The sequence below is a fragment of the Amblyomma mixtum genome, chromosome 2, assembly GCF_055824585.1.
Source record: "Amblyomma mixtum isolate Tamu chromosome 2, ASM5582458v1, whole genome shotgun sequence".
NCBI classification, from domain to species: Eukaryota; Metazoa; Arthropoda; class Arachnida; order Ixodida; family Ixodidae; genus Amblyomma; species Amblyomma mixtum.
Genome location: NC_143013.1, coordinates 205,829,872 through 205,847,927, shown reverse-complemented (window position 1 = coordinate 205,847,927; position 18,056 = coordinate 205,829,872). Strand labels below are relative to the sequence as shown.

The following is an 18,056-nucleotide window of genomic DNA, read 5'->3' as shown; positions in this document are numbered from 1 at the left end:
AGTCTGAATGTGCACAGGCTGAAACATCATGTGCAAACACGTCGTCAGATAAGCTCTGTTTACTGTAAAACCGGACCGCCCGGACACCGACTAACTGATGTTCATGAAATACTTTTTTCTCAAAAATTGAACAACACATTATTCAGCGATGAAAATTCTAGTTGGCGGTTCGAATAACATGGGCGCTAGAACAATGAACTCAATTCTCCTTCCTAGCCTGCACCTAGCCTAACTAGCCTACACCTAAATACACATGACTAATAAAATACTAAAGGAAGCAACTCATCTCTTTGACGCTACTACATCGTTCCCGCTGTCGGTAGTCTGTCTCGTCCCGATGGCCACGTGCAATCCTAAGAACTGGGGAGTCTTGCGCCGCTCATAACTCTGCTCGTAATCGCCCGGCGCGACAGGACCTCCTTACTTCCTAACTGCTGCTTTCACTTCTCTGGTGCAGGACGGTAGTCTCTTGGCTGTCCCTATAGATATTTTCTGGTACCTTTAGACATGCCTCTTACAAACACTACTTTCGCAATGCTTGCATGTCTGCTGACGTTTCGACGCACTGAAGTGTTCATTCCTATTGGAGCGATATTGGTCAACTGCGATCAATTTACGGAGGGTGGCTTAGTGCTGTTTTGTAGCTGCCTATAGACTATTCTAGATCAGGGAGGCTGGATTACCTCACGTTGTTCTCTTGCAGGGTCGAGCACGAGATCGGGAGTGCCAACTGTGATGGCAGAAGGGAGCCATATGGGCACTGTTACGAAGAGCGGCGCCGACGGCAACCGTAAATGGACTGCTCTAGGGGCATGCTTTGCTATCAATTTCATTAGCAGTGCTTTGTTTCGGAATTCTGCCGTCTTCTACCCCTACATCATGAACACCTTTCTGGTCACCAGAGAACGGGCTGCACTGCCGTTATTCGTCTACGGAGGCTGCTTTCACTTCGGAGGTGCGAGAGCGAGTTTTTTCTTCTTTTTTTTGGGGGGGGGGGGGAGTTAACGTCCCAAAGCGACTCAGGCTGAAAGGGACGCCGTAGTGAAGGGCTCCGGAAATTTTGACCACCGGGGGGTCTCTAATGTTCACTGACATTACACGGTACACGGGCCTCTAGAATTTTGCCTCCATCGAAATTCGACCGGTGCGGCCGGGATCGAACCCGCGTCCTTCAGGTCAGCAGGCGAACGCCATAACCACTGAGCCACCACGCTAGGGTGAAAGCGAGGGTTACGGGCACATCTTGCTATACGTGTTGTCCGTCTAGGCGTGCCTAAATTTTATTTACTTTTCATGTATTTGCACAAATTCAGAACAGGCGGCAAGATTGGGCACTATGAAACCACTTGAAAAGAGTGCAAGGATTTAATGCATCAAATATGCCACCGATCTCCCGAATCCAGATATTGTAATACCATTGTACAGTTGCATAAACTTCTACAACTCTACAACACAAACATGGCCATGAGTACATAGCAGCGTCTTCCACCGTGCTAGTGGCAGCTTCGCCGCAACACTCAGGTGGGCCTCTCTACTACGTGGGGCACCTGCAGACTCGCTATCTGCAAGGAGACTGTAGGTGCCGATGCAAACTGCATAGAACTTAAAAGCGTACGCAGTAAGGCGCATTATAGCGGACGACAAGCACCGTTATCGCTTCAGGAGGACGCATCCCTTAAGGGAACTTGTGAACCATCGAAGGAAGCGTCGGCATTTTCCTAGAAAAACTAAAGAGTTTTCGCGCTCATGCCCTGCCCATGTTCACTCGCCGAGCAAATCTATGAGCCATCTACCACTGACCAATATTTATGAAGTGCTTAGAATTTGTCTAGTTGCAACTGTATTCTGCCTGTGCTGCACTGCTTGGGTTTATACGGACACAGTTAATGAAGACAGACGAAAACGGAGGAGCGCATTCTACCAACTGAAATTTTGTTCTATTGCAGAATTATTTTTTTGTGAAAGAATGTTGCCTTTCTGTGATTCTGCTGCTATGGAATAAAACTTCAGTTGGTAGATCCCCGCAGGGAGGCGTCTGCAGCATGCAGACGTTGGTGAGTGGCGACACCACGGGGTTAACCCGAGCATCCGCAGGGACATCCCCGCAGGGGGATGATGGTGAACAATGCGTCACCACGGACCCGAGCATCCGCGCTTAGCCGTGCGTGGCATCGCCGTGTCCGGGGAAAAGGGGATCCTGGTGGTTGAGCCGATGCCGAGCGTTTGGACCCTTAAGGCCCCTCGGCGGAGGCAACACACCACTTTGGCCCCAGCTTCCTGTAGACGGCACCTCCGGCCTGACCCGACCGGGGGAAATCGGCAGTCGCCTTTTCCTGTCCTCCCCTCTATCTTTCACTTTCCTATTTCCTTTCTTACAACTTTCCTGTATCCTCCTCTCTTCTTTGTTTTTTCCTTCTTTCCTGGCGGCGAGGGTTAACCGTGTGTGACCAACTCCCCTGAGTTGAGTCATATTAGGTTATAGTTAAGGTGTACAGCTGGCGTGGGCAGGACTTTCTTTCAAGTTCCTGTCGCGTCCCCCTGTTGGGCTCCATGGTGGGTGGCTGGCACCATGACCGAAAAACCTCAATTTTTTATGGCTCCCCCCCTTTCAAAACTTGATCGCTCTCTCAAGAGAGGGCGGACCGAAGCAGACGACTTTTTTCAAAAAAGAAAAGTATCATTTCCAAAATTTCACGTCATCCATAGCAAAGCAGAAGAAACGCAATCAAGGATAATATCCCCATTCCAAGTCTCAAAACGCTTGACAGATGCCTTAGGCCTTGGCTACAAGGTGTCAAAAATGGCCAGTGGCGACTTACTTCTTGAACTGCGCGACAGCACACAACACTCAAAAGTTGCAACAATTGTATCCATTGGGGACATCCCTGTCTCTGTGACCCCACATCGGTCTCTGAATACTGTACGAGGCGTCATTTCTGAAATAGATTTTCTCCACCTTTCTGAAAAGGAAATGCTCGAAGGACTTACTGACCAAGAAGTTATAGATGTCCACCGGATCAAAATCCGGAAGGATGGCAAAGAAGTGGACACCAAACACCTGATCTTGACATTCAACATGAGCACAATACCCGAATCCATTGAAGTAGGCTACCTGAAAATAAATGTAAGACCGTATATTCCCAACCCACGCAGATTTTTCAACTGCCAGAGATTTGGCCACGGCTCACAGAGTTGTCGCGCCGCAAAACTTGCGCAAAATGCTCTTCGAAGGACCACCAATCCGAATAATGTGTTGCTAACCCACGGTGTGCAAATTGTGAAGGCGACCATGCTGCCTACTCCAGGGCTTGTCCGTCCTGGAAGAAAGAAAAAGAAATCATTACTCTCAAGACTACGCAAAACATTTCTTTCAAAGAAGCAAGAAGGCAATACTCTCAAACAAACAAATTCTCCTTCACTGCAAAAACAAACTTCGCCGATGCGGTGCGTGGGCGCGGCGCACCACACCAGGCTTCGGCACCTGTCCAGGTCACACGTAGTGAGCCTGGGACGGGGCCATCCGCGCCGTCTGGTGGAGTAGCTCACGCTACTCCGCCTACCCCAAAGGAGGGGACGCAGACCCCCGGGTCGGCGGGCCCAAAGACCTCTTCCCACAGGTCGAGGTCTAACTCAAAAATCAATGTGCCTCCTGCACGGTCGTCCAGTGCCTCTGCAGAGGCGATTGACACGACCCCGGGCAGCCCCTCACCGTCCACGTCGGATGGTCGGCGGAGCTCCCTGGATCGGTCAAAAAAAGACAGGCCCCGAGTCACGGGGCCATAAACGACTTGATCTAGCTTTTCAATCAGTACAAACACAAAACTAAGATGGCTTTCATAATACAATGGAACTGTAGAGGAATGTTGAGGAACTACAGTGATATAACTCATATTCTAGGGTCAGTGATGCCTCTAGCCCTATGTCTCCAGGAGAGCAATCTTGGTCCACAACATTCAAATATCTTAAAACATTATACAACTTTTAGGCGTGATCGCGAACATGCAAATAGACTCTCGGGAGGCGTCGCAATCATCATCCAAAGCGGCGTCCCGGCTCAAGAAATCAAACTGAAAACAAAACTTGAGGCGGTTGCGGTTAGCGTCATCAGCTACAAAACCATAACAATATGTTCTGTATATCTTCCCCCACACATCACATTGACATGCCAAGATCTAGAAGGCCTGATCGATGAACTGCCAGAGCCATTTCTGGTAGTTGGCGATTTTAACGCTCACTCTCCGTTTTGGGGAAGCGAACGCTGTGACTCTAGAGGCCAAAGAATCGAAGATTTTATACTTTCGAATAATGTCTGTCTTTTAAATACGGGAAAAGCCACATATTGCTGTCCAAGCTCAGCCAAAATGAGCTCTCTCGATTTAGCTTTCGCATCACCATTAATTTTTAACGATTTTAAATGGGATGTTTTAAATGACCCCATGGGCAGCGATCACTTACCTACCGTCATCAGGCTCTCATCGTCCACTCCAATCATCCCCACAAGGCCACGGCGCTGGAAAATTCAGCTCGCCGACTGGTCACTTTTTACAAAAAATGCCACTCTGGAAAAGGAATTTTGTGACGACCTTAGCACAGATGAAATTAATGAGAAGTTTACTGAATGCATAATATCGGCCGCAACACTCGCTATACCACAAACAACAGGACTTGCACAAAAGAAACACAAAGTGTGGTGGACAAAAGAATGCACATTAGCAAAAAAACAACAAAACAAAGCCTGGAGCGCTCTGCGTCGATATCCCACTGCAGAGAACCTACTCACCTTTAAGAAGGCAAAAGCCAGAGCGCGGTATGTGCGAAGAAATGCAGAGAAAACCTCTTGGCAGAAATATGTCTCCTCAATAAATAGTTCAATAACATCAAAGAAAATGTGGGAAAAAGTGCGTAAATTTACTGGTGACCATACCCCTTTCACACTTCCTCTCTTGACAGCACCCGGGACACAAACATCTTTAGAAGAACAGGTCAACATACTGGGCGAGCATTTTGCTGAGATCTCAAGCTCATCCAACTACACAAACACATTTCAAAAACACAAAGCAATAGCTGAAAAACAAAAATTTCCATCTGGAGCAGGTGTTCATGAGGATTATAACCAGCCTCTCACACTAGAAGAATTAAATAAGGTACTATCTTCTGGCAAAAAGACAGCACCGGGACCAGACAACGTGCATTACGCTATGCTTGCACATCTCTCCGAGGCTGCTGTAGAGGCACTGTTAAAATTTTTTAATAAAATCTGGATAACTGGCAATATACCTGACGAGTGGAAAAAAGCAGTCATAATACCTTTTCTCAAACCCGGAAAACCAGCAACAAGTCCTAGCAGTTACAGACCAATAGCCCTCACCAGCTGCATTGCTAAATCTTTCGAAAGTGTAATAAACATTAGATTGACCTTCATACTTGAATCTCGGCAACTATTAGATACACACCAATGTGGGTTCAAAAAAGCATGCTCGACCACAGATCACCTTGTCCGTCTAGAAAACACCATCCGGGAGGCGTTCATCCACAAGCAGCACTGTATTGGGGTCTTCTTCGACTTGGAGAAGGCCTACGATACTACGTGGAAGTTCGGCATCCTCCGTGACCTAGCAGAGCTAGGTATCCGCGGCAGGATGTTGAACTGCTTGAACGACTTCCTGGCTAACCGCACATTCCGAGTCCGCCTAGGAGCAACTCTCTCCATGACTTTCACCCAAGAGAACGGCGTACCCCAGGGGTGCATTCTAAGCACGACACTCTTCATAGTAAAAATGAATTCCTTAGCTAAAGTAATACCCAAGTCCATAATGTATTCAGTTTATGTAGATGACCTACAAATAGCATGCACGTCCTCTAGCATATCAACCTGTGAGAGACAAATACAAATCACACTAAATAAACTCGGTGCTTGGGCAGACAGAAATGGGTTTAAATTTTCTCCTCAAAAAACAGTAGCTGTTCTTTTTTCATTGCGACGAGGCCTACAGGTCGATCCCAATCTATACTTGAATCACACTGCGCTACCAATTAAACAAGAACACAAATTTTTAGGCCTAACTTTCGACAAGAAACTCACATTTCTACCACACATTAACAACCTTAAAAAGAAAGCTTCTCAAGCCCTCAATATCTTAAAAGTTCTCTCACGGAAGCGGTGGGGGTCCGATAGAGCAAGCCTTTTACAAATATATCGCTCTCTGGTGCGCTCCAAGCTGGACTACGGGTGCATAGTATATGGTTCGGCAAGAGCATCCTACTTAAAAAGATTAGACCCCATTCATAACCTTGGTCTGCGCCTATCATCTGGAGCATACAGAACATCACCAGTAGTTAGCCTTTACGTTGAAACTAATGAAGCCGCTCTTGAGGATCGAAGAATCGGCCTTACATGCTCATATGTCTTAAAAATCCGTTCTCTTCCGAAACATCTGTGCCATTCAGTTGTCACCAAGTGCCCATCTAAAAGATTATTCATCAATAAACCACATTCTATCAGACCATTACTGCTGCGCTTTGAAGATAAATGTGAAGAGCTAACAGTACTAGATGCCCTACCGAATATTGCACAAAGGAATGAATATTTACCACCATGGTACAGCCTGCCTTCAGTATGTGACCTCACAATGACACATTTAGATAAAAAGCAAACGCCATATGAGTACATATTACAGGAATTCTTTGCACTACAAGAAAAGTATGACACTTACATTGAATTTTATACCGATGGCTCAAAAACAGAAAGTCACGTTGGAAGTGCAGTAATCCAAGGAAAAAACAAACAGATAATGCGACTACCAGAATGCGCATCGGTTTTTACTGCTGAGTGTTATGCCATCTTTGTAGCTGTGGAAAAAGTAGTAAGAGAGAATATCAAAAATAGCATCATTTACACCGATTCCCTGAGTATGTTCAAAGCACTGCACTGCAGAAATGCTGCTGAACCCATAATAGGTAACATCATACATAACATTGTTAAAATCACAAAACAAAAACATAACATTAAATTCTGCTGGGTTCCTAGCCATGTTGGAATCGTAGGTAATGAGAAAGCAGATGTATGCGCTGCACAAGCCCGGAATGGCCAAATAAAGCAAGTGAACATACCGCACAGGGATTGCTTAAAGTTTATCAACAGTAAACTCAGAAATAAGTGGCAGTCCGCATGGCAAGATCACGTAAACAACAAATTACATTCTGTGAAACCAATTTTAGGGGAATGGCAATCATGTAGGCATCAAGAACGTTTTACCGAAGTTATTTTATGTCGGCTCCGCATTGGACACACCCACCTCACGCACAACTTCCTGCTAGCCAAACAAAACAAACCTCTCTGTGAAATGTGTGGTGCTGAACTCACGGTGAACCACATTTTAATTTCATGCATAAAACTAGAAGAACTCAGAAAGAAATATTTCAAAACATTTTACAGGGAAAGCATCCCATTACACCCCATGCTACTCTTAGGTGATCGAGCACTGGTTGATATTTCACGTATTTTTAGGTTTCTCAAGGAAGCCAACGTTTTAAACAAACTCTAAGTATTTTTAGAAAGCTTCACCATTAACAAAAACTCTAACCTTGTGTTTGGCGCAGCATAGCCTCAGTTGCTTTTGCGCCATGAAAATCAATATAACTAACTAACTTCAGTTGGTAGAATGTGTTTAGCATTTTTCTCTGTCTGTGCTGACAGTGTTTGTGTGTGAGTTCAAGCAGTGCAGCTCTCGTACAATATTTATACAGCACCTAGTTCCTTTGATTGTATGCTCTTGTGAATGCGGTAAGTTTACATTACCCGTTTCCTTGCCTGTGTTTTGTGCTGTCGCACTATCTTTCTGAACTACTGTGTGAAATGAAGTGACCATAAATTCCAAACGTTCGTCAGTGCTCTTGCTGCTTGTCAGCGCCCGTGGCAGCAAGGTTGTTCATCTGAAGCTCGTGTAGTGTATTCCACTTTTACTTCGAGCGAAGGGGGAGCATCTCACGCTCCAGAATTACACTAGCCAAAATCGCTTCCTTAAGGAAGTCATAATTACGTTTTACCCGCATTTTGTGTCATTTGCGCTGCAGTTCTGCTGGGTGGTGCCATCATTCAAGTGGTCACAGTGCGCACCGCAGCAGTCGTCGGTGGTCTTCTCCTTAGTGCCAGTTTTATGGCCTCTTCCTATGCTACTGGGACAACGTTTCTCACGTTCGTGCTTGGCATTCTGGGCGGTAAGCATTTTCTTCCCCACAGGCGCCAGTCGCTGACGACTTGAAAAACGGTTTTGTTTCATAAATTATTGGACAGGTAATACCGGGAAACTTTCTATTCTCTCCAGTAAATAAAAGGCTATTCGCTTCGTTTTGTTATTTCTTACAGTTCCTTAGGCACAGAAGTTATACAGCTGGCTAGATCTATGATATTCGGGCTGATGTTACTCTAGCCATATAAGAGCGCTTTAAGGCGGATTCCGGATTTGTGCTTGCATACCTTTTTGCGACTGTCGTGAAAGCGCGCGTTCTTGTTGTTTTGTCTTCATGTCTTTGCGTCCTTGTTTCTGTTCAAGCTGCAGTGTTCCCTATTTGACATGTACGAACTTGCCCAGTCTTGTGTTCTGCTTCAGGAATGAAAACCAGACCTTTGGTGAGCCCGAGTACTCACAGTTGCTGCAGAAGTGCATACAATACTTAAGAGTCAATTTTTGCACTGTCCTGCTTGTTACATGTCGCACGGGTGGAGTCACTGATGTTACAGTTCTTGAGTTCGTTACTGCGGTCTAACAGGATGTGTAACAGGTGGCGGTGTTACATGAAGTACCACGGGCCTTTTATGGTGGAGAGGGGGAGGGCTCTCAAGCTTTGCTAAAAGAAAGCTCGCAAAAAAGACCTTCAAAACTGGAGTGCGGAGAGCCGTCGCCATCAAACAGCTGATCACCATGTGTAATGTTCGCATGTCGCGGGTTTGATTCCTACCGGTGGCATGCTGTCTTTTACCTTTAGTAAAATTATACTATATCGGCATGATGGCTCAATTATTTTAAATACGTAATAACACCTCCAATAATAGTTTATTACTGCTTTTCGTTCTTTCAAGGATTGTTGCTTACATTTGTGCATATCACAGCGAGTCCCTAATTTCGCTAGTCTTTGAAACAGTGAGCGGTATTCACCTTGGTATTTACTGATTACGTAGTTCTCTTCCTGTTTAAGATAGGCTGCTTTCGTTTGGTCGCCAACGCATCGAAAGAAGCAGAATGCTTTCAGTGTAGTAAAAATATGTAAGTCGGAAGAGTTTTCCAAGCACTCCTTATGTTCGTTCACTGTTGTGGTGTTCGTGGTTTCAGTTTGAAGCGTGATGTGCGTGAGTTCCGGTTTCGGCAAACACCAGAGTCTGGCGGGCGAAATCCGTGCAGCATCGCAACTGCCGGGACCCGTGTACCCTCAGTGTGCCTGCTAAATGATCATGCAGTATTGCAAGGAAACCTGGAGGCTACTGATGAGTAGTGCTCTTCATTGGGGTATAAAACTCATGCCGAGAAAACAGTTCTCTTAGGAGTTACTAAGAAGACCAAATTTAGCACCGTTCTTATTCACTTGCCAGAATATTTTAACAAGTAGGCGTATATGTATGTACCCTGGTGCCACGCTTATCAGTGAGCTAAACTTGTCTCCTCAGATATCCCCCATTTGCACTTGAGCTCTCAGAAAACTATGATCCCTCAAGAGGAAACTCAAGGGTACACCTGTTGAAGCTAAAATGTTAGCCTATAATACCCGCGTCCGAGCCAAACTTGAATATGTTTCCAGCGTATGGCTTCCGCGAAGTAAGAAGGATATATCGCAGCTCGAGCGATTAGGAAGAAAAGCCACTCGGTATATGTTTAGTACACATAGAAGACGCGATTTCCCCTCCATATTGATGCATAAACTTAACATAGACTCTCTCGAAGCTGGTCGGAAATTCAGTCGCTTCGTATTTTTTACAAATGCCTCTCGGGTAAGCTTAAGTTACTTGCCGGATTGCGTAAAGCAGCAATGTTTAAACACTTTTAAACAACGTTTTTTTCTCCAGAAATATCAGTGAATGGAATTCCTTGCCTTCGGATATTTTCGCAGGAAGCGCAATTGTCAAAGAATCTGAGCGTCAGCTCATTGTTGTTGACTGTATGTTTCTGATTATGAAATTTTTTCCTTTCCCCCTTACATTCCTTTGACTTGTACGGAATTTCTCTTTTTTATACTGCCATATGCTTGTTATGTATGAATTTATATTCTGCTACAGGCCGCCCTCTTACCTTAACCATGCATATCTATAGTCTCCACTATCTGCAAATAAAAATAAATCGAAATTAAAATGAACGCAACAGACACAAGTGGCGGCTATAGTGTTGAAAGACATCGCATTATATTTGTTCAGTGCATTTGTTTATGTATTTCTTTATACATTTTTCCGATAAGGAGAAACAGCCTTGATCATGGTACACTGAGGCAGAAATCTCAGGTGCAAGGCAAGCTTGGATGCGTAAGGGGCCGAGACATAAATGTCAACAGAATGGCGATCATTACGATGAGGTCAACTAACCAGCAGCAACTGCGCGCGGATTAGACGGTTAGTGGAAGAAATGTTTTCATTGAAAAAAAAAAAATGCTTTCATGTCGGACTGCTTTGTCGGTGCCTTAAAAGAGTTAGATTACAGATTTTTATACTATAAGATAGCAATCAGCCGTGTGCACATTTACGAAAGATCAGCCGTATATATTTCTAAAAGAAGATTAGATCCCAGTTCGAACTCCTAGCAAATGCATAGTAAATATTTTACGTTCTCATTATTCTTCCGGAATGGCAGTAAAAATGGCCACCGAGCTACTTTCTATGACAGCTGCTGAGAATCGAAAACATTTTAGATCAGACACCGTTTCCTTACTTCAAGCAATGGGTGAATATGATTCCAAATAATAGATGCGAATTCATGCTTAGAGCACTCAAGCGACCAGCTAGCCTTATCGAAAGATGGGCTTAGGTGAAACAACTTGTCTTCCTAACATTAAACTGAAATACAAGACAACCTGAATCACTAATTGAGTTAACATACGTTCATCAAATAGCAAGCAACAGTTGATGTAAACACCGAGATGCATAGTGCTGTGCGCTTTCAAGCTATCGACTCCAACCAATGCCAAAAATGACAGCTCCTGTATAAGCGAACCAAGTGTGGTCTCGGATGCGTTCAAAATAAGCCCATTTCAAGGTGGCAATGAGAACTATACACAAAGCTTAAAAAGCTCGTGAGATAGGAAAGTAACGTTGCGTGGAACACCGCTAAAGAGCTTATGCGTGGTTTTTTGTCGGAAAATTAATTTGATGTGCATGCATCTTTCAAATGCGTGGTGTAATTATTGAATTTTCACAAAAACTACTTCAGTAAGCTAATTTTTCGAAATTAAGTCGACGTTTGCTTTATGCCACTAATACCATCCTTTTCATAGCCGTTTAATATTTATCCCAGTTTAGTGGGCAGATAGTATGACTTTTGAGAACCGATATCCGGACAATGCCCACGTACATTTCTGTTTGTGCTAGCATGTACGTTGAATTTGCTCATTGTTTGCATTTTTATTAAATTATCGTTACCTCTCAAAATAGCTTAAAACTTTGGCTTTGGCTTTTAAGCGGTTTTTAACTTCCCAAAGTGGCTCAGGTTATCACGAATGCCGTAGTGGATGTCTTCGGGTAATTTAGATCACATGGGGTTCTTCAACGTGCACTTGACATCACGCAGAACACGGGCCTCTAGTATTTCGCCTTCATCGAAATCAGACAATCGAACTCGCGATGTTCGCGTCAGCATCCGAGCACCGTAAGCACTCATGTACCGCTGTTGCAAGAGCTTAACTATGGAATAAAAAATCTCAGTCTTTAAGTGGCTTGCTAGTTTATTTTACCTGTCGCTCACGGTATCTCAGTCCCGCTAGATCACAGATCATTGACCTTTAATCAGGCTTCCCACCCTGCTCCGTTCTCGGTTCACTTCTTTTACTTTGAAACATGTATGGTCTGCCGCTTCATGCGCTAAGAAACACATGAGTTGTCTTTGCGCTCAGAGTTGCGTTCTTTTTATACAATGAAATCATGCATGCAAGTTTACCTTCTTAACAAGTCCTTGCTACATGTGCGCGCGTCAAAGACCTTTCTGTATTGAAAAGCGTTGTCAAACGGAGGATTGAATTGTCCCTAAATATAAGCAACTTTCCATGCGTAGAAACTAGAATATACGATATTTTTAGCGATAGCTGGGGAATAATTTATCATCGCCGTGTTACTTAAAATGCAGCTCGTTCTGTGCGTAGGATGTTCTTAAATAGAATGGTTCACTCGGAGAACTATAACCTCAACGGCGGGGTTATTTTCCTGCAGGTACGGGACAAGGAATTATCTTCAACTGCAGCGTTGTCGGAATTGGTGACCATTTCTCTTCGAGGCGAGGCCTTGTCCTCGGTGTCGTTATGACCGGAGCTCCTGCAGCATCCTTCGCCTTCCCGGCTCTGTTCAACTACGCCCTGCAAGAATATGGCCTGCGTGGAACACTTCTCCTGACAGGCGCTTTTATGATTAATGCTGTGTTGTTCGGTTTCCTAACCGCTCTGCCAAGAAGGCAGGAAGGACGGCCCCAGCCGTTTCCACCTGCTGTCTCTCTTTCGAGACCGCACCTATATTTAAAGCCTTCAGCAAGAAACACAGGTGTATACATCATTTCACCGGCGGTCTTCCGCGCAGATGTAGGGAACGGCTTCAGAGGTGGTAATCATGTACAGCGGCGCTTCGCAGCTGTGGTTAAGCCTGCGTGCTCGATTTCCACGACCAGTGGAACGACAATGAAAAAGGCAGATATTTTGGGGAGTACGGACAACGGAAAAAGTATTTTGCGTTTGTCAACAAGCGTCTGCGCGGTTTCCGACTGTTCTCCGCCATGCAATCTAGAGATAGGGACGAAAGGGCTTCACACAAACGCTTCAACACAACCGCGCGTCTTATCAAAACTTTCTACCACGGAACTGCTTCCTAAGAGGAATGATGGGAGTGTCGTGCTCGCACAGAAGAACCATCACAAATTAGCCACAGCGAAAGGTTTTCGAACCAGCTTCAGGCTCAGGTGGCTCGAACTGAGGGCAAGCACTGTCAAAATCGTCTGCAAACCGAGATTCTATGTGATTTGTTATTCTTTCTGGGCCTACTGTTTCTTCTTGGACACCTTTCTTACCGTCATTGTGGACTATTCTGTTGACAACGGTCTCGCTGTAATCGACGCTGTACACGTGCTGTCGTTTTTCTCAGCGACAGATGCCCTCTGTCGACTGCTGATTCCCTGCCTTAGTGACTGCAGCCTACTGCCAACTTCTGCGCTCATAGCCTTTTCGTGCCTGGCAGCCTCACTTCTTAGTGCTTCCCTCCCGTTTCTCGTGGGAAGAGTGGGATACTGGACAGTGGCGCTGGCCTTGGGACTGCCATGTGGCTACTTGAATGTCGGTCTGTCGGAAAACATCTCAGCTGTGGTCGGGAAGGAGAACCTTCCAATGGCCCTCGGGTTCGCATCTGCCGCCGCATCTATCGGCGCTTTCACCACGCCATTTTTAATAGGTGAGTGCGAAATTGGCGGATATCCTCTACTAATCCTGGGTGGGTACAGGAAAAGGACGATAAATGTCATGTGCGGCGGCCCTTCTGCAGAAACTATATGTGACGTTTTCAAAGAAGGTGAGATGTTCGAGGCGTGCACCACATGCTTGCGTCGTTTCAAAGCTGACTGTTTTTTTAAAATTCAATGTCTCAAAGGCTTTGAGCCTTTCGGCTCTGCAGTCCTGCAATGAAGACAATGTCTTTTTTTTTTGAAGCCCTATGTTCTGGAAGGTTACTGAAAACAAAGTCTCCCTAATTCAGCTTCCCATCACTTCTCACACTTCTGAGCTTTTCATTGTGGTTCAAAGCGACAAGGAAGATGGAACAGGACACAAGCTAGAAATGCGATGGAGTGTATGTGTTCTGACGTCGTTTATTCTCTAACAGCTAACTGAGCATGCTGGTAATTTTGTATCATTTTTAAAAGGTTTGCTGTAGATAGCCGCATCATAGTATCTTTGCCACGACAGTATTAACAAATATAGTCCCCGCCTGTTCATATGTTCTCATTTGATGACGTTAAGGCTTACTGGCTATCATTTAATACAATGGAAGCTAGGAGGGCGACTTCCAGACGATTTTTTTTTTTTGCTTTCAGCACTGACGCGGCAACCACCCACATCTGTCAGATTAGCAGGCAGCAACTGCCCCAGCAAATTCGCTCAGTACGGGTGGCCTTCCCATGCTCATTCACTGTCATTCGAAACTTGTAATAACTCATAAGGGGCTGTGCAGTGAAGCTACGCGAATTCTTTTCATTCTTACTTTTTAACGTTAATGCATGACATCATTAAATTTTGCTTCCGCCCACTTGGAAAACTTATTTTCCATTTTCTAATGACGTCATTGTCAACGAAGACCGATGGAGTACCACGTTTCTAGCTGATTACTTGAGATAGTAATGTGTTTTTTGTTCATCGATCGGTGGCCTTCGATGAACAAAACATGGAATAAACGCGGATCTAGCAACAAACCTATAGTCATGCTTGGCGAGCCTGCCCCCCCCCCCCCCCCCCCCCAGGAGTTTTACTCAGGCATTCTGCAGATCACACAAGGGAAATCATTTGGCAGCAATGGATTTTGTTATGCAAAAAACAAACTATTAAAAGATAGTTTGCAACAGGCCGCTGCCCACTTGGAGGCAAATTGTGAAATCACAACTTAGCTTCACCGTTCTTAATACTTCGATGCTTTCCACAGGAAACATTCAACTCCGCTGCCCCAGATGAGCTGAAAGCTTGCCAGGGGGACTGACCCGTCCCTCAGGCGGCAATCAACTCTCCGAGGTCCAGTCCTAGAGCACCCATTCGGTTTCTTTCCATCGGATTAGGTTTCGTGCTTTTATCGCTCTCGAGGTTGCGCCAAGATATAATAATAATAATTTTAATAGCAAAAAAAAACAAAAACTGACAACGAGCCCCAGCACCACTTTCGGTCTTGCTACAGACTGTGTTGCCAACAAGAGTTCCGGCTACTTGCAATGATTCCGCAGATTCTTAAATTTTAACCATCCAACACTCCGCCTCGCCTTTTCAGGAGCAGAAACGCAACCCTTTGGTGCCAAGCCGCATTTGCCAATCGCGCATTCGACTCCTGAGGTGTAACGAAATCTTACCTTTCTTGCACGTTCCAGCTCCTCTTTAAGAAAAGTTTTACTACGTTTAAGATTTCGACACTGAAGAGCTTGTTTGCGTACCATGATTTTCAAATTGGAACGCGCTTTATTGCCAAGTAATTATATAACACAGAGGCGCAGTTTTTTAAATATTTCGATGCAAAACCAATTTTGCATTTTATACCTCTAACTCTCCCTTCTGAAGAATTTTTCTTTCAAAATAAGGAGGAAAGAGCTTCTGCAAAGAAAAATAAAGCAATACGGAATTAAGCTGCTCATCCTAGAACACTGCTTTCATTGGCGTAACCATGAGGCCGGAAACATCTATAGAAGTATTTACGTCCGCATTCGCTTGCTAAGCTGCCTACTCTAAGTAATAACCCTTATGTGAACGAAAAAAAGCTGTCACGAACAAGGCGCAGGGTTATAGGAAGAAAGGACCGCTACCGAGATCCGAAAGTAAAGGAATTTTTCAACACATTTCGACCAACGTAAACGCTACGCTCTCAGCCGCTACATTCAATGGGATTTTGCAGGACGGAGACGTCAAGATTTTGCATACATTGGGTTTAAAAGTGTGATTTAGGAAATGCACAAAATACCTCGTTATGGGGACAGAGGAACAAGATAATTTCTATGTTTTGGTTGCTCAGTGGTTACGGCACTCGGCTGCTGACCCGAAGGACGTGGGTCCGATCCCGGCCGCGGCGGTCGCAATTCGATGGAAGCGAAATGCAAGAGGCCCGTATACTGTGCGATGTCAGTGAACGTTAAAGAACCCCAGGTGGCCGAAATTACCCGGAGCCCTACACTACGGCGTCTCTTATAGCCTGAGTCGCTTTGATACGTTAAGCCCCATAAACCGAACCAATCCTAATTATGCTTGGACCCGCCGCGGTGGCTTAGCGGCTGTACAGGCCGGCAGCTGAGTCCAACGTCGCGGTATCGAACCCTTGCCACGACTGCGGCGTTACAATGAAGACAAAATTAAAAACCCTCGTATGCTGTTTTATGGCAGTATATATAAAAGAACCTCGAGAGGTCGAAATGAATCCGGATCCCTCAACTGCGGCGTGTCTGATATCCCGCGTCTTGCTTCGGGGCATTAGACTTCACAAACCATACCGTAACCATGTATTTAGAAGCTGGAAAATATAACATTTGTTACACGTATTTCAGCATGGATATGGTATTAGTGATTAAATTGCTCAGCAAAGCATGGTTTCATTAGTGTTACGTGTGCAGAAAGAGAACTCTACTTGTTGGACAGGAACAAGAAATACATATTCTATCAGAGCGTCTTAAGATATATACATTCTCTTTCTTTTTCTTTCAGGATTCTTCCGCGATGCGTGGGGTTCCTACGACGACCTTTTCTTCCTCACTGCCGGCGCACTGGCGGCGGCATTTGGCTTGTTTGCTGGAATCTTAGCAATTGGCTTTGTGAAGACTAAGGTATACGTGCTGCCTCGGTAGCCTAAAATGGGTAGAAGTCTAATGGGAGCGTTCCCGCGCTCGATCTTATTCCTGTGAAAGGATCTGAAAGCGCAGACTCATGTGACGGCTCACCTTGGGCGCCTTTAGGGTTAAATTTCCGCAGTATAGTCTGCTGTTTTAGATTTATCGTTCTGAATGCTGGCGCATAAGGACATAACACGATGCGACAAAACGGGATAATGCAGCAAGGCCGTTTGTTCCGGACTCAGTGGACATAAGATTCCACGTCAGGTGGAGACGCTGGCATCATTTACAAATGTAATTGGCGCGGTGGAAAATAAACTTCAGTTGTTTCAGGTTTGTCTACATGGTCCGTGATCTGTCGATTTGGTCGTCATGCTTTGTTAGTGAGGGAATAAGCGCTGTGTAGTCTGAATCAATCTAGTAGCGCAGACCATTTAGGCTGCAAATGCAAAGCACCTCTGTATCTTTGATTTATAGCAAAGCTGGAATGCTTCGTATAGTGGAAGGTTGTCAGACGCCGAGGGAAAGCTGAGGCAGTGGAGGAAGTGCGTGAGCGCTATCTCGGCTGTGTTTTTAGGTCGTTTCCGGCGTGTGTTTAGAAAGCCTTGCTTTGCCTTAATAATAATGCGAGGTGTCAAGGGGCACTGACAGCATTGGTCTGGTTCACGCACTACTAACACATTTATATACGTCAACCATGGTTAAGGTTCCAATATTTTTGCAGCGGAAAAATTTAAATTCGACGAATTAAAAATAAAAAACCCCAGTACCCCGCGTAAGAGTAGCATGGACAAAGTAAACACGGGAGTTCACTTTTGCAACGTGCATCCGATATTTTCTACGTGCCTTCTTTAAAATCAAATGCAGCTGTTGAAATTCAGCGTCAGGTAGTGTTTGGTATTTATTCTCTTCATTTGAAGGAAGTTTGACACAACACCCCGGAGCCTCTGAATCAACACTTTGATGATGTCCCACTGCAGTCCTGTACAGGCTGGGCCGACAGTGCCCGCTAGCTGGATGCAGCCCGAGAAATGTTTGGTGCACTCCTGTCGTTCACATTCGTTCCTGGAAGGTTCGGTACCGCGAACAAATCAAACGCCTGAAATCGATGTCAAGAATTAGCCAACTAAAGACGTGTTTTTCTTTGCCGCTACTTTTGGATTTCTCTAGAAAAGAGCCAGTACCATCACTAGTACTACAGAACAGTGTGATCAAATCACCAGAGCCGCTCCTCCAGACGCACTAGCCTGCTCGAACAGATTACTGGGTAAGCATGCAACGTTATCTGGGGAAGTTTAATTGCTCGTTATAAGGTCCTAG

At 45.1% G+C, this 18,056-nt stretch overlaps 1 protein-coding gene across 1 annotated transcript; it reads left to right on the top strand.

Annotated features, from left to right (window-relative positions):
- Window positions 1-735: 735 nt before the first annotated feature.
- On the top strand, window positions 736-16,751 carry LOC149362333 (monocarboxylate transporter 13-like). Its single transcript, XM_089568265.1, has 5 exons — window positions 736-955; window positions 8,074-8,217; window positions 12,401-12,613; window positions 13,106-13,621; window positions 16,612-16,751. The coding sequence occupies exons 1-5, from the start codon at window positions 736-738 to the stop codon at window positions 16,749-16,751; spliced, it is 1,233 nt and encodes a 410-aa protein (XP_089424391.1).
- The last annotated feature ends 1,305 nt before the right edge of the window (window positions 16,752-18,056 follow it).